This window comes from Ascaphus truei, chromosome 13 (genome assembly GCF_040206685.1).
Source record: "Ascaphus truei isolate aAscTru1 chromosome 13, aAscTru1.hap1, whole genome shotgun sequence".
Classification (NCBI taxonomy): Eukaryota; Metazoa; Chordata; class Amphibia; order Anura; family Ascaphidae; genus Ascaphus; species Ascaphus truei.
Window position 1 is genome coordinate 34,378,704 of NC_134495.1, and position 14,973 is coordinate 34,393,676.

General features: G+C 73.0%; 1 protein-coding gene across 1 annotated transcript in view; it reads right to left on the reverse strand.

The window, feature by feature from the left end:
- DCAF11 (DDB1 and CUL4 associated factor 11) overlaps positions 1 to 14,973 on the reverse strand; it is a 58,452-nt gene that overhangs the window by 34,343 nt on the left and 9,136 nt on the right. The window contains exon 6 of the mRNA XM_075567996.1: positions 14,778 to 14,878. Coding sequence (XP_075424111.1) covers positions 14,778 to 14,878 — 101 coding nt within the window. The remainder of the gene's footprint in view (positions 1 to 14,777; positions 14,879 to 14,973) is intronic.

A 14,973-nucleotide genomic window follows, 5' to 3' on the forward strand; every position in this document is an offset into this window, starting at 1 on the left:
GTGGCGGAGGGGGGCGGAGGCGGAGAGAGGGCGGAGGCGGGCGGAGACGAGAGAGGGCGGAGGGGGGCGGAGGCGAGAGAGGGCGGAGGGGGGCGGAGGCGAGAGAGGGCGGAGGCGGAGGCGAGAGAGGGCGGAGGGGGGGAGAGAGAGGGCGGAGGCGGGGGAGAGAGAGGGCGGAGGCGGGGGAGAGAGAGGGCGGAGGCGGGGGAGAGAGAGGGCGGAGGCGGGGGAGAGAGAGGGCGGAGGCGGGGGAGAGAGAGGGCGGAGGCGGGGGAGAGAGAGGGCGGAGGCGGGGGAGAGAGAGGGCGGAGGGCGGGGGAAAGAGAGGGCGGAAGCGGGGAAGAGAGGGCGGGGGGAAAGAGAGGGTGGGGGGAAAGAGAGGGCTGAGGCGGGGGAGAGGAAGGGCGGAGGGAGAGGGCGGAGGCGGGGGAGAGAGAGGGCGGAGGCGGGGGAGAGAGAAGGCGGAGGCGGGGGAGAGAGGGCGGAGGCAAGAGAGGGCGGAGGCGGGGAGGAGAGGAGAGGGCGGAGGCGGGGGAGAGAGAAGGCGGGAGGCGGGGGAGAGAGGGCGGAGGCAAGAGAGGGCGGAGGCGGGGGAGAGAGAGGGCGGAGGCGGGGGAGAGAGAAGGCGGAGGCGGGGGAGAGAGAAGGCGGAGGCGGGGGAGAGAGAAGGCGGAGGCGGGGGGAAAGAGGGCGGAGGCGGGGGAGAGAGAGGGCGGAGGCGGGGGAGAGAGAAGGCGGAGGCGGGGGAAAGTGAGGGCGGAGGCGGGGAGAGGGCGGAGGCGGGGGAGAGAGAAGGCGGAGGCGGGGGAGAGAGACGGCAGAGGCGGGGGAGAGAGACGGCAGAGGCGGGGGAGAGAGAGGGCGGAGGCGGGGGAAAGAGAGGGATGAGGCGGGGGAGAGAGAGGGATGAGGCGGGGGAAAGAGAGGGCGGAGGCGGGGGAAAGAGAGGGCGGAGGCGGGGGAGAGAGAGGGCGGAGGCGGGGGAGAGAGAGGGCGGATGCGGGGGAAAGAGAGGGCGGAGGCGGGAGAGAGAGAGGGCGGAGGCGGGGGAGAGAGAGGGCGGGGGAAAGAGAGGGCGGAGGCGGGGGAAAGAGAGGGCGGAGGCGGGAAAAGAGGGCGGAGGCGGGGAAAGAGAGGGCGGAGGCGGGGGAGAGAGAGGACGGAGGCGGGGGAGAGAGAGGACGGAGGCGGGGGAGAGAGAGGGCGGAGGCGGGGGAGAGAGAGGGCGGAGGCGGGGGAGAGAGAGGGCGGAGGCGGGGGAAAAAGAGGGCGGAGGCGGGGGGAGAGAGGAGGGCGGAGGCGGGGGAGAGAGAGGGTGGAGGCGGGGGAGAGAGAGGGCGGAGGCGGGGGAGAGAGAGGGCGGAGGCGGGGGAGAGAGAGGGCGGAGGCGAGAGAGGGCGGAGGCGGGGGAGAGAGAGGGCGGGGGAGAGAGAGGGCGGAGGCGGGGGAAAGAGAGGGCGGAGGCGGGGGAGAGAGATGGCGGAGGCGGGGGAGAGAGAGGGCGGAGGCGGGGGAGAGAGGGGGCGGAGGCGGGGGAGAGAGGGGGCGGGGGAGAGAGAGGACGGAGGCGGGGGAGAGAGAGGGCGGAGGTGGGGGAGAGGGCGGGGGAGAGAGAGGGCGGAGGCGGGGGAGAGAGAGGGCGGAGGCGGGGAGAGAAAGGGCGGAGGCGGGGGAAAGAGAGGGCGGAGGCGGGGAAAAGAGAGGCGCGGAGGCGGGGGAGAGAGAGGGCGGAGGCGGGGGAGAGAGAGGGCGGAGGCGGGGGAGAGAGAGGGCGGGGGAAAGAGAGGGCAGAGGCGGGGGAAGAGAGGGCAGAGGCGGGGGAAAGAGTGGGCGGAGGCGGGGGAGAGAGAGGGCGGAGGCGGGGGAGAAAGGGCGGAGGTGGCGGAGAGAGAGGACGGAGGCGGTGGAAAGAGAGGGCGGAGGCGGGGAAAGAGAGGGCGGAGGCGGGGGAGAGAGAGGGCGGAGGCGGGGGAGAGAGAGGACGGAGGCGGGGAGAGAGAGGGCGGAGGCGGGGGAGAGAGAAGGCGGAGGCGGGGGAGAGAGAAGGCGGAGGCGGGGGAGAGAGAAGGCGGAGGCGGGGGAAAGAGGGCGGAGGCGGGGAGAGAGAGGGCGGAGGCGGGGGAGAGAGAAGGCGGAGGCGGGGGAAAGTGAGGGCGGAGGCGGGGGAGAGGGCGGAGGCGGGGGAGAGAGAAGGCGGAGGCGGGGGAGAGAGACGGCAGAGGCGGGGGAGAGAGACGGCAGAGGCGGGGGAGAGAGAGGGCGGAGGCGGGGGAAAGAGAGGGATGAGGCGGGGGAGAGAGAGGGATGAGGCGGGGGAAAGAGAGGGCGGAGGCGGGGGAAAGAGAGGGCGGAGGCGGGGGAGAGAGAGGGCGGAGGGCGGGGGAGAGAGAGGGCGGAGGCGGGGGAAAGAGAGGGCGGAGGCGGGAGAGAGAGAGGGCGGAGGCGGGGGAGAGAGAGGGCGGGGGAAAGAGAGGGCGGAGGCGGGGGAAAGAGAGGGCGGAGGCGGGAAAAGAGGGCGGAGGCGGGGGAAAGAGAGGGCGGAGGCGGGGGAGAGAGAGGACGGAGGCGGGGGAGAGAGAGGACGGAGGCGGGGGAGAGAGAGGGCGGAGGCGGGGGAGAGAGAGGGCGGAGGCGGGGGAAAGAGAGGGCGGAGGCGGGGGAGAGAGAGGGCGGAGGCGGGGGGAGAGAGAGGGCGGAGGCGGGGGAGAGAGAGGGCGGAGGCGGGGGAGAGAGAGGGCGGAGGCGAGAGAGGGCGGAGGCGGGGGAGAGAGAGGGCGGGGGAGAGAGAGGGCGGAGGCGGGGGAAAGAGAGGGCGGGAGGCGGGGGAGAGAGATGGCGGAGGCGGGGGAGAGAGAGGGCGGAGGCGGGGGAGAGAGGGGGCGGAGGCGGGGGAGAGAGGGGGCGGGGGAGAGAGAGGACGGAGGCGGGGGAGAGAGAGGGCGGAGGTGGGGGAGAGGGCGGGGGAGAGAGAGGGCGGAGGCGGGGGAGAGAGAGGGCGGAGGCGGGGGGAGAGAGAGGGCGGAGGCGGGGAAAGAGAGGGCGGAGGCGGGGGAAAAGAGAGGGCGGAGGCGGGGGAGAGAGAGGGCGGAGGCGGGGGAGAGAGAGGGCGGAGGCGGGGGAGAGAGAGGGCGGGGGAAAGAGAGGGCAGAGGCGGGGGAAAGAGAGGGCAGAGGCGGGGGAAAGAGTGGGCGGAGGCGGGGGAGAGAGAGGGCGGAGGCGGGGGTAGAAAGGGCGGAGGTGGCGGAGAGAGAGGACGGAGGCGGTGGAAAGAGAGGGCGGAGGCGGGGGAAAGAGAGGCGGGCGGAGGCGGGGGAGAGAGAGGGCGGAGGCGGGGGAGAGAGAGGACGGAGGCGGGGGAGAGAGAGGGCGGAGGCGGGGAGAGAGAGGGCGGAGGCGGGGGAGAGAGAGGGCGGAGGCGGGGGAGAGAGGGCGAGGGGGGGGGCGGGGGAGAGGCGAGGGGAGGAGGCGGGGAGAGTGAGAGGGCGGAGGCAGGGGGAGAGAGAGGGCGGCAGGGGAGAGAGAGGCGGAGGCGGGAGAGAGGGCGGGGAAGAGAGGACGGAGGCGGGGAGAGAGAGGGCGGAGGTGGGGGAGAGGGCGGGGGAGAGAGAGGGCGGAGGCGGGGGAGAGAGAGGGCGGAGGCGGGGGAGAGAGAGGGCGGAGGCGGGGGGAAAGAGAGGGCGGAGGCGGGGAAAAGAGAGGGCGGAGGCGGGGGAGAGAGAGGGCGGAGGCGGGGGAGAGAGAGGGCGGAGGCGGGGGAGAGAGAGGGCGGAGGCGGGGGAGAGAGAGGGCGGAGGGTGGGGGAGAGGGCGGGGGAGAGAGAGGGCGGAGGCGGGGGAGAGAGAGGGCGGAGGCGGGGGAGAGAGAGGGCGGAGGCGGGGAAAGAAAGGGCGGAGGCGGGGGAAAAGAGAGGGCGGAGGCGGGGGAGAGAGAGGGCGGAGGCGGGGGAGAGAGGAGGGCGGAGGCGGGGGAGAGAGAGGGCGGGGGAAAGAGAGGGCAGAGGCGGGGGAAAGAGAGGGCAGAGGCGGGGGAAAGAGTGGGCGGAGGCGGGGGAGAGAGAGGGCGGAGGCGGGGGAGAAAGGGCGGAGGTGGCGGAGAGAGAGGGACGGAGGCGGTGGAAAGAGAGGGCGGGAGGCGGGGGGAAAGAGAGGGCGGAGGCGGGGGAGAGAGGGCGGAGGCGGGGGAGAGAGAGGACGGAGGCGGGGGAGAGAGAGGGCGGAGGCGGGGGAGAGAGAGGGCGGAGGCGGGGGAGAGAGAGAGCGGAGGCGGGGGAGAGGCGGGGGAGAGAGAGGGCGGGGGGAGTGAGAGGGCGGAGGCGGGGGAGAGAGAGGGCGGGGGAAAGAAGAGGGCGGAGGCGGGGGAAAGAGAGGGCGGAGGCGGGGGAGAGAGAGGGCGGAGGCGGGGGAGAGAGAGGGCAGAGGCGGGTGAGAGAGAGGGCGGAGGCGGGGGAGAGAGAGGGCGGAGGCGGGGGGAGAGAGAGGGCGGGGGGGAGAGAGGGCGGGGGAGAGAGAGGGCGGGGGAGAGAGAGGGCGGGGGAGAGAGAGGGCGGGGGGAGAGAGAGGGCGGGGGAGAGAGAGGGGGCGGGGGAGAGAGAGGGCGGGGGAGAGAGGGCGGGGGAGAGAGAGGGCGGGGGAGAGAGAGGGCGGGGGAGAAAGAGGGCGGGGGAGAGAGAGGGCGGAGGCGGGGAGAGAGAGGGCGGGAGGCGGGGGAGAGAGAGGGCGGAGGCGGGGGAGAGAGAGGGGCGGAGGCGGGGGAGAGAGAGGGCGGGGGAGAGAGAGGGCGGGGGGAGAGAGAGGGCGGGGGAGAGAGAGGGCGGGGGAAAGAGAGGGCGGAGGCGGGGGAGAGAGAGGGCGGAGGCGGGGGAGAGAGAGGGCGGAGGCGGGGGAGAGAGAGGGCGGAGGCGGGGGAGAGAGGACGGAGGCGGGGGAGAGAGAGGGCGGAGGTGGGGGAGAGGGCGGGGGGAGAGAGAGGGCGGAGGTGGGGGAGAGGGCGGGGGAGAGAGAGGGCGGAGGCGGGGGAGAGAGAGGGCGGAGGCGGGGGAGAGAGAGGGCGGAGGCGGTGGAGAGAGAGGGCGGAGGCGGGGGAGAGAGAGGGCGGAGGCGGGGGAGAGAGAGGACGGAGGCGGGGGAGAGAGAGGGCGGAGGCGGGGGAGAGAGAGGGCGGGGGGAAAGAGAGGGCAGAGGCGGGGGAAAGAGAGGGAAGAGGCGGGGGAAAGAGAGGGCGGAGGCGGGGGAGAGAGAGGGCGGAGGCGGGGGAGAAAGGGCGGAGGTGGCGGAGAGAGAGGACGGAGGCGGTGGAAAGAGAGGGCGGAGGCGGGGGAAAGACAGAGCGGAGGCGGGGGAGAGAGAGGGCGGAGGCGGGGGAGAGAGAGGGCGGAGGCGGGGGAGAGAGAGGGCGGAGGCGGGGGAGAGAGAGGGCGGAGGCGGGGGAGAGAGAGGGCGGAGGCGGGGGAGAGAGAGGGCGGAGGCGGGGGAGAGAGAGGGCGGAGGCGGGGGAGAGGCGGGGGAGAGAGAGGGCGGAGGCGTGAGAGGGCGGAGTCGGGGGAGAGAGAGGGCGAGGGGAAAGAGAGGGCGGGAGGCGGGGGAAAGAGAGGGCGGAGGCGGGGGAGAGAGAGGGCGGAGGCGGGGGAGAGAGAGGGCGGAGGCGGGGGGAGAGAGAGGGCGGAGGCGGGGGAGAGAGAGGGCGGGGGAGAGAGAGGACGGGGGAGAGAGAGGGCGGGGGAGAGAGAGGGCGGGGGAGAGAGAGGGCGGGGAGAGAGAGGACGGGGGAGAGAGAGGACGGGGGAGAGAGAGGGCGGGGGAGAGAGAGGGCGGGGGAGAGAGAGGGCGGGGGAGAGAGAGGGCGGGGGAGAGAGAGGGCGGGGGAGAGAGAGGGCGGGGGGAGAGAGAGGGCGGGGGAGAGAGAGGGCGGGGGAGAGAGAGGGCGGGGGAGAGAGAGGGAGGGGGAGAGAGAGGGCGGGGGAGAGAGAGGGCGGGGGAGAGAGAGGGCGGGGGGAGAGAGAGGGCGGGGGGAGAGAGAGGGCGGAGGCGGGGGAGAGGGCGGAGGCGGGGGAGAGAGAGGGCGGAGGCGGGGGAAAGAGAGGGCGGAGGTGGGAGAAAGAGGAGGTGGGAGAAAGAGAGGGCGGGGGAAAGAGAGGGCGGAGGCGGGGGAGAGGGAGGGCGGAGGCAGGAGAGGGCGGGGGAAAGAGAGGGCGGAGGCGGGGGAAAGAGGGCGGAGGCAAGAGAGGGCGGGGAAAGAGAGAGAGGGCGGAGGCGGGGGAGAGAGAGGGTGGAGGCAAGAGAGGGCGGAGGCAAGAGAGGGCGGGGGAAAGAGAGAGAGGGCGGAGGCAAGAGAGGGCGGGGGCAAGAGAGGGCGGGGGCAAGAGAGGGCGGGGGAGAGGCGGAGGCGGGGGAAAGAGGGCGGAGGCAAGAGAGGGCGGGGGAAAGAGAGAGAGGGGCGGAGGCGGGGGGAGAGAGAGGGTGGAGGCAAGAGAGGGCGGAGGCAAGAGAGGGCGGGGGAAAGAGAGAGAGGGCGGAGGCAAGAGAGGGCGGGGGCAAGAGAGGGCGGGGGAAAGAGAGGGCGGGGGAAAGAGAGGGCGGGGGAAAGAGAGGGCGGGGGAAAGAGAGGGCGGGGGAAAGAGAGGGCGGGGGAAAAAGAGGGCGGGGGAAAAAGAGGGCGGGGGAAAGAGAGGGCGGGGGAAAGAGAGGGCGGGGGAAAGAGAGGGCGGGGGAAAGAGAGGGCGGGGGAAAGAGAGGGTGGAGGGGGGCGGAGGCAAGAGAGGGCGGAGGGGGGCGGAGGCGAGAGAGGGCGGAGGGGGGCGGAGGCGAGAGAGGGCGGGAGGCGGGGGAGAAAGAGGGCGGAGGCGGGGGAGAGAGAGGGCGGAGGCGGGGAGAGAGAGGGCGGAGGCGGGGGAGAGAGGGTGGAGGCGGGGGAGAGAGAGGGCGGAGGCGGGGGAGAGAGAGGGCGGAGGCGGGGGAGAGAGAGGGCGGAGGCGGGGGAGAGAGAGGGCGGAGGCGGGGGAGAGAGAGGGCGGAGGCGGGGGGAGAGAGAGGGCGGAGGCGGGGGAGAGAGGGCGGAGGCGGGGGAAAGAGGAGGGCGGAGGCGGTGGAAAGAGAGGGCGGAGGCGGGGAGAGAGAGGGTGGAGGCGGGGGAGAGAGAGGGCGGAGGCAGGGGAGAGGGCGGAGGCAGGGGAGAGGGCGGAGGCGGGGGAGAGGGCATAGGCGGGGTAGAGGGCATAGGCGGGGGAGAGGGCGGAGGCGGGGGAGAGAGAGGGCGGAGGCGGGGGAGAGAGAGGGCGGAGACGGGGGAGAGAGAGGGGCGGAGGCGGGGGAGAGGAAGAAGGGCGGGGCGGGGGAGAGGGGCGGAGGCGGGGGAGAGAGAGGGCGGAGGCGGGGGAGAGAGAGGGCGGAGGCGGGGGAGAGAGAGGGCGGAGGGCGGGGGAGAGAGAGGGCGGAGGCGGGGGAGAGAGAGGGCGGAGGCGGGGGAGAGAGAGGGCGGAGGCGGGGGAGAGAGAGGACGGAGGCGGGGGGAGAGAGAGGACGGAGGCGGGGGAGAGAGAGGACGGAGGCGGGGGAGAGAGAGGACGGAGGCGGGGGAGAGAGAGGACGGAGGCGGGGGAGAGAGAGGGCGGAGGCGGGGGGAGAGAGAGGGCGGAGGCGGGGGAGAGAGAGGGCGGAGGCGGGGGAGAGAGAGGGCGGAGGCGGGGGAGAGAGAGGGCGGAGGCGGGGGAGAGAGGGCGGAGGCGGGGAAAGAGAGGGGCGGAGGCGGTGGAAAGAGAGGGCGGAGGCGGGGAGAGAGAGGGTGGAGGCGGGGGAGAGAGAGGCGGAGGCAGGGGAGAGGGCGGAGGCAGGGGAAAGAGAGGGTGGAGGTGGGAGAAAGAGGAGGTGGGAGAAAGAGAGGGCGGGGGAAAGAGAGGGCGGGAGGCGGGGGAGAGGGAGGGCGGAGGCAGGAGAGGGGCGGGGGAAAGAGAGGGCGGAGGCGGGGGGAAAGAGGGCGGAGGCAAGAGAGGGCGGGGGAAAGAGAGAGAGGGCGGAGGCGGGGGAGAGAGAGGGTGGAGGCAAGAGAGGGCGGAGGCAAGAGAGGGCGGGGGAAAGAGAGAGAGGGCGGAGGCAAGAGAGGGCGGGGGCAAGAGAGGGCGGGGGCAAGAGAGGGCGGGGGAGAGGGCGGAGCGGGGGAAAGAGGGCGGAGGCAAGAGAGGGCGGGGGAAAGAGAGAGAGGGCGGAGGCGGGGGAGAGAGAGGGTGGAGGCAAGAGAGGGCGGAGGCAAGAGAGGGCGGGGGAAAGAGAGAGAGGGCGGAGGCAAGAGAGGGCGGGGGCAAGAGAGGGCGGGGGAAAGAGAGGGCGGGGGAAAGAGAGGGCGGGGGAAAGAGAGGGCGGGGGGAAAGAGAGGGCGGGGGGAAAGAGAGGGCGGGGGAAAGAGAGGGCGGGGGAAAGACGAGGGCGGGGGGAAAAAGAGGGCGGGGGGAAAAAGAGGGCGGGGGAAAGAGAGGGCGGGGGAAAGAGAGGGCGGGGGGAAAGAGAGGGCGGGGGAAAGAGAGGGCGGGGGAAAGAGAGGGCGGAGGCAAGAGAGGGTGGAGGGGGGCGGAGGCAAGAGAGGGCGGAGGGGGGGGGAGAGAGAGGGCGGAGGCGGGGGAGAGAGAGGGCGGAGGCGGGGGAGAGAGAGGGCGGAGGCGGGGGAGAGAGGACGGAGGCGGGGGAGAGAGAGGGCGGAGGTGGGGGAGAGGGCGGGGGAGAGAGAGGGCGGAGGCGGGGGAGAGAGAGGGCGGAGGCGGGGGAGAGAGAGGGCGGAGGCGGGGGAGAGAGAGGGCGGAGGCGGGGGAAAGAGAGGGCGGAGGCGGGGGAGAGAGAGGGCGGGGGGAAAGAGAGGGCAGAGGCGGGGGAAAGAGAGGGCAGAGGCGGGGGAAAGAGAGGGCGGAGGCGGGGGAGAGAGAGGGCGGAGGCGGGGGAGAAAGGGCGGAGGTGGCGGAGAGAGAGGACGGAGGCGGTGGAAAGAGAGGGCGGAGGCGGGGGAAAGACAGAGCGGAGGCGGGGGAGATAGAGGGCGGAGGCGGGGGAGAGAGAGGGCGGAGGCGGGGGAAAGACAGAGCGGAGGCGGGGGGAGATAGAGGGCGGAGGCGGGGGAGAGAGAGGGCGGAGGCGGGGGAGAGAGAGGGCGGAGGCGGGGGAGAGAGAGGGCGGAGGCGGGGGAGAGAGAGGGCGGAGGCGGGGGAGAGGCGGGGGAGAGAGAGGGCGGAGGCGTGAGAGGGCGGAGGCGGGGGAGAGAGAGGGCGAGGGAAAGAGAGGGCGGAGACGGGGGAAAGAGAGGGCGGAGGCGGGGGAGAGAGAGGGCGGAGGCGGGGGAGAGAGAGGGCAGAGGCGGGGGAGAGAGAGGGCGGAGGCGGGGGAGAGAGAGGGCGGAGGCGGGGGGAGAGAGAGGGCGGGGGAGAGAGAGGACGGGGGAGAGAGAGGACGGGGAAGAGAGAGGGGCGGGGGGAGAGAGAGGGCGGGGGAGAGAGAGGGCGGGGGAGAGAGAGGGCGGAGGCAGGGGAGAGGGCGGAGGCAGGGGAGAGGGGCGGAGGCGGGGGAGAGGGCATAGGCGGGGTAGAGGGCATAGGCGGGGGAGAGGGCGGAGGCGGGGGAGAGGAGAGGGCGGAGGCGGGGGAGAGAGAGGGCGGAGGCGGGGGAGAGAGAGGGCGGAGGCGGGGGGAGAGAGAGGGCGGAGGCGGGGGAGAGAGAGGGCGGAGGCGGGGGAGAGAGGACGGAGGCGGGGGAGAGAGAGGCGGAGGTGGGGGAGAGGGCGGGGGAGAGAGAGGGCGGAGGTGGGGGAGAGGGCGGGGGAGAGAGAGGGCGGAGGCGGGGGAGAGAGAGGGCGGAGGCGGGGGAGAGAGAGGGCGGAGGCGGGGGAGAGAGAGGGCGGAGGCGGGGGAAAGAGGAGGGCGGAGGCGGGGGAGAGAGAGGGCGGGGGAAAGAGAGGGCAGAGGCGGGGGAAAGAGAGGGCAGAGGCGGGGGGAAAGAGAGGGCGGAGGCGGGGGGAAAGAGAGAGGGCGGAGGCGGGGGAGAAAGGGCGGAGGTGGCGGAGAGAGAGGGACGGAGGCGGTGGAAAGAGAGGGCGGAGGCGGGGGAAAGACAGAGCGGAGGCGGGGGAGAGAGAGGGCGGAGGCGGGGAGAGAGAGGGCGGAGGCGGGGGAGAGAGAGGGCGGAGGCGGGGAGAGAGAGGGCGGAGGCGGGGGAGAGAGAGGGCGGAGGCGGGGAGAGGCGGGGGAGAGAGAGGGCGGAGGCGTGAGAGGGCGGAGGCGGGGGGAGAGAGAGGGCGAGGGAAAGAGAGGGCGGAGGCGGGGGAAAGAGAGGGCGGAGGCGGGGGAGAGAGAGGGCGGAGGCGGGGGAGAGAGAGGGCAGAGGCGGGGGAGAGAGAGGGCGGAGGCGGGGGGAGAGAGAGGGCGGAGGCGGGGGAGAGAGAGGGCGGGGGAGAGAGAGGACGGGGGAGAGAGAGGACGGGGAAGAGAGAGGGCGGGGGAGAGAGAGGGCGGGGGAGAGAGAGGGCGGGGGAGAGAGAGGGCGGGGGAGAGAGAGGGCGGGGGAGAGAGAGGGCGGGGGAGAGAGAGGGCGGGGGAGAGAGAGGGCGGGGGAGAGAGAGGGAGGGGGAGAGAGAGGGCGGGGGAGAGAGAGGGCGGGGGAGAGAGAGGGCGGGGGAGAGAGAGGGCGGGGGAGAGAGAGGGCGGGGGAGAGAGAGGGCGGAGGCGGGGGAGAGGGCGGAGGCGGGGGAGAGAGAGGGCGGAGGCGGGGGAAAGAGAGGGCGGAGGTGGGAGAAAGAGGAGGTGGGAGAAAGAGAGGGCGGGGGAAAGAGAGGGCGGAGGCGGGGGAGAGGGAGGGCGGAGGCAGGAGAGGGCGGGGGAAAGAGAGGGCGGAGGCGGGGGAAAGAGGGGCGGAGGCAAGAGAGGGCGGGGGAAAGAGAGAGAGGGCGGAGGCGGGGGAGAGAGAGGGCGGAGGCAAGAGAGGGCGGGGGAAAGAGAGAGAGGGCGGAGGCAAGAGAGGGCGGGGGCAAGAGAGGGCGGGGGAGAGGGCGGAGGTGGAGGGGAAAGAGGGCGGAGGCAAGAGAGGGCGGGGGAAAGAGAGAGAGGGCGGAGGCGGGGGAGAGAGAGGGTGGAGGCAAGAGAGGGCGGAGGCAAGAGAGGGCGGGGGAAAGAGAGAGAGGGCGGAGGCAAGAGAGGGCGGGGGCAAGAGAGGGCGGGGGAAAGAGAGGGCGGGGGAAAGAGAGGGCGGGGGAAAGAGAGGGCGGGGGAAAGAGAGGGCGGGGGAAAGAGAGGGCGGGGGAAAGAGAGGGCGGGGGAAAGAGAGGGCGGGGGAAAGAGAGGGCGGGGGAAAGAGAGGGCGGGGGAAAGAGAGGGCGGGGGAAAGAGAGGGCGGGGGAAAGAGAGGGCGGGGGAAAGAGAGGGCGGGGGAAAGAGAGGGCGGGGGAAAGAGAGGGCGGGGGAAAGAGAGGGCGGGGGAAAGAGAGGGCGGGGGAAAGAGGAGGGCGGGGGAAAGAGAGGGCGGGGGAAAGAGAGGGCGGAGGCAAGAGAGGGTGGAGGGGGGCGGAGGCAAGAGAGGGCGGAGGGGGGCGGAGGCGAGAGAGGGCGGAGGGGGGCGGGGGAGAGAGAGGGCGGAGGCGGGGGAGAAAGAGGGCGGAGGCGGGGGAGAGAGAGGGCGGAGGCGGGGGAGAGAGAGGGCGGAGGCGGGGGAGAGAGGGTGGAGGCGGGGGAGAGAGAGGGCGGAGGCGGGGGAGAGAGAGGGCGGGAGGCGGGGGAGAGAGAGGGCGGAGGCGGGGGAGAGAGAGGGCGGGAGGCGGGGGGAGAGAGGGCGGAGGCGGGGAAAGAGAGGGCGGAGGCGGTGGAAAGAGAGGGCGGAGGCGGGGAGAGAGAGGGTGGAGGCGGGGGAGAGAGAGGGCGGAGGCAGGGGAGAGGGCGGAGGCAGGGGAGAGGGCGGAGGCGGGGGGAGAGGGCATAGGCGGGGTAGAGGGCATAGGCGGGGGAGAGGGCGGAGGCGGGGGAGAGAGAGGGCGGGAGACGGGGGAGAGAGAGGGCGGAGGCGGGGGAGAGAGAGGGCGGGGCGGGGGAGAGGGCGGAGGCGGGGGAGAGGGCGAGGCGGGGGAGAGAGAGGGCGGAGGCGGGGGAGAGAGAGGGCGGAGGCGGGGGAGAGAGAGGGGCGGAGGCGGGGGAGAGAGGAGGGCGGAGGCGGGGGAGAGAGAGGGCGGAGGCGGGGGAGAGAGAGGGCGGAGGCGGGGGAGAGAGAGGGCGGAGGCGGGGGAGAGAGAGGACGGAGGCGGGGGAGAGAGAGGACGGAGGCGGGGGAGAGAGAGGACGGAGGCGGGGGGAGAGAGAGGACGGAGGCGGGGGAGAGAGAGGACGGAGGCGGGGGAGAGAGAGGGCGGAGGCGGGGGAGAGAGAGGGCGGAGGCGGGGGAGAGAGAGGGCGGAGGCGGGGGGAGAGAGAGGGCGGAGGGCGGGGGGAGAGAGAGGGCGGAGGCGGGGGAGAGAGGGCGGAGGCGGGGAAAGAGAGGGCGGAGGCGGTGGAAAGAGAGGGCGGAGGCGGGGAGAGAGAGGGCAGAGGCGGGGGAGAGAGAGGGCGGAGGCAGGGGAGAGGGCGGAGGCGGGGGAGAGGGCGGAGGCGGGGGAGAGGGCATAGGCGGGGTAGAGGGCATAGGCGGGGGAGAGGGCGGAGGCGGGGGAGAGAGAGGGCGGAGGCGGGGGAGAGAGAGGGCGGAGGCGGGGGAGAGAGAGGGCGGGGCGGGGGAGAGGGCGGAGGTGGGGGAGAGGGCGGAGGCGGGCGGAGGCGGGGGAGAGAGAGGGCGGAGGCGGGGGAGAGAGAGGGCGGAGGCGGGGGAGGAGAGAGGGCGGAGGCGCGGGGGAGAGAGAGGGCGGAGGCGGGGGAGAGAGAGGGCGGAGGCGGGGGAGAGAGAGGGCGGAGGCGGGGGAGAGAGAGGGCGGAGGCGGGGGAGAGAGAGGGCGGAGGCGGGGGGAGAGAGAGGACGGAGGCGGGGGAGAGAGAGGACGGAGGCGGGGGAGAGAGAGGACGGAGGCGGGGGAGAGAGAGGACGGAGGCGGGGGAGAGAGAGGACGGAGGCGGGGGAGAGAGAGGGACGGAGGCGGGGGAGAGAGAGGACGGAGGCGGGGGAGAGAGAGGGCAGAGGCGGGGGAGAGAGAGGGCGGAGGCGGGGGAGAGAGAGGGCGGAGGCGGGGGAGAGAGAGGACGGAGGCGGGGGAGAGAGAGGGCGGGGGAGAGAAAGGGCGGAGGCGGGGGGAAAGAGAGGGCAGAGGCGGGGGAAAGAGAGGGCAGAGACGGGGGTGAGAGAGGGCGGAGGCAGGGGAGAGGGCGGAGGCGGGGGAGAGAGAGGGGCGGAGGCGGGGGAGAGAGAGGGCGGAGGCGGGGGAGAGAGAGGGCGGAGGCGGGGGAAAGAAAGGGCGGAGGTGGGGGAAAGAAAGGGCGGAGGTGGGGGAAAGAGAGAAAGTGCGGGGGGGGAGAGAGAGGGCGGGGGGAGAGAGAGAAAGGGCGGGGGAGAGAGAGAAAGGGCGGGGGAGAGAGAGAAAGGGCGGGGGAGAGAGAGAAAGGGCGGGGGAGAGAGAGAAAGGGCGGGGGAGAGAGAGAAAGGGCGGGGGAGAGAGAGAGAAAGGGCGGGGAGAGAGAAAGAGAAAGGGCGGGGGAGAGAGAGAGAGAAAGGGCAGGGGAGAGAGAGAGAGAAAGGGCAGGGGAGAGAGAGAGAAAGGGCGGGGGAGAGAGAGAAGAAAGGGCAGGGGAGAGAGAAAGGGCGGGGGAGAGAGAGAAAGGATGGGGGAGAGAGAGAAAGGACGGGGGAGAAGAGAGAAAGGGCGGGGGAGTGTGTGAGAGAGGGCAGAGGGGGCAGGGGAAAGAGTGAGAGAGAGAGGGCAGAGGGGGCAGGGGAAAGTGAGTGAGAGGGGGCAGGGGAGAGTGAGAGACGGCAGAGGGGGGGGGAAGAGACGGCAGAGGGGAAGAAAGAGAGGGCAGGGGGGGGGGGGAAGAGGGCAAATGGTTGGGTGGGGAGAAGGCAGAGGGGAGGGGTGAGGAAAAGGCAGAGGGGAGGGGGGAGAGAAGGAGGGGGGAGTGAGGGCAGAAGGGGGGGAGAAGGAGGGGGGAGTGAGGGCAGAAGGGGCGGGAGAGAGTGAGGGCAGAAGGGGTGGGAGAGAGTGAGGGCAGAGGGGGCGGGAGAGAGTGAGGGCAGAGGGGGCGGGAAAGAGTGAGGGCAGAGGGGGCGTGGGAGAGAGTGAGTGAGAGAGGGGCTGGGGACAGAGTGAGAGGGGCAGAATGGGCGGGGGAGAGAGAGAGAGTGCAGAGGAGGCGGGGGAGCATGAGATGGGGCGGGGGAGCATGAGAGGGGGCGTGGGAAAGTGAGTGAGAAAGCGCAGAGGGGGCAGGTGAGAGTGAGAAAGCGCAGAGGGGGCAGGTGAGAGTGATAGAGGGCGGAGGGGGCAGGGGAGAGAGAGAGGGCAGAGGGAACAGGGGAGAGTGAGAGAGTGAAGAGGGGTGGGGGGGGGTGAGAGGGCAGGGGGGGCGGGGGAGAGTGAATGAGAAAGGGCAGAGGGTTCTGGGAGAGTGAGGACAGAGGAGGCAGGAAGAGAGTGAGGGCAGAGGGGGCATGGGAGAGTGAGTAAGAGAGGGCTGGGCGAGTGAGGACAGAGGAGGGGGGGAAGAGAGTGAGAAAGGGCAGAAGGGGCGGGGGGAAGAGAGTGAGAAAGGGCAGAGGGAGCAGGGGAGAGAGTGAGTGAGAGAGGGAAGAGGGGGAGTGGAGAAAGGGGCAGAGTGCAGTGGAATGGCGGGGGGGGGGGGTGTTTACCCTCGCAGGCCGACATAAAGATGGCTCCATCTTTGGAGTAGATCCCACAGAAAGCTTTCTGCGAGTACGAGTCGCTGGCGCAGACGTGATTAGGGAGGAAGCTGAGGAGAGAGATGGGGGAGTGAGATACCTCCAACTATGACCTCACAGATACCCCTCTAACACACACCCCCAGATCTCAGAGACACCACTTAAC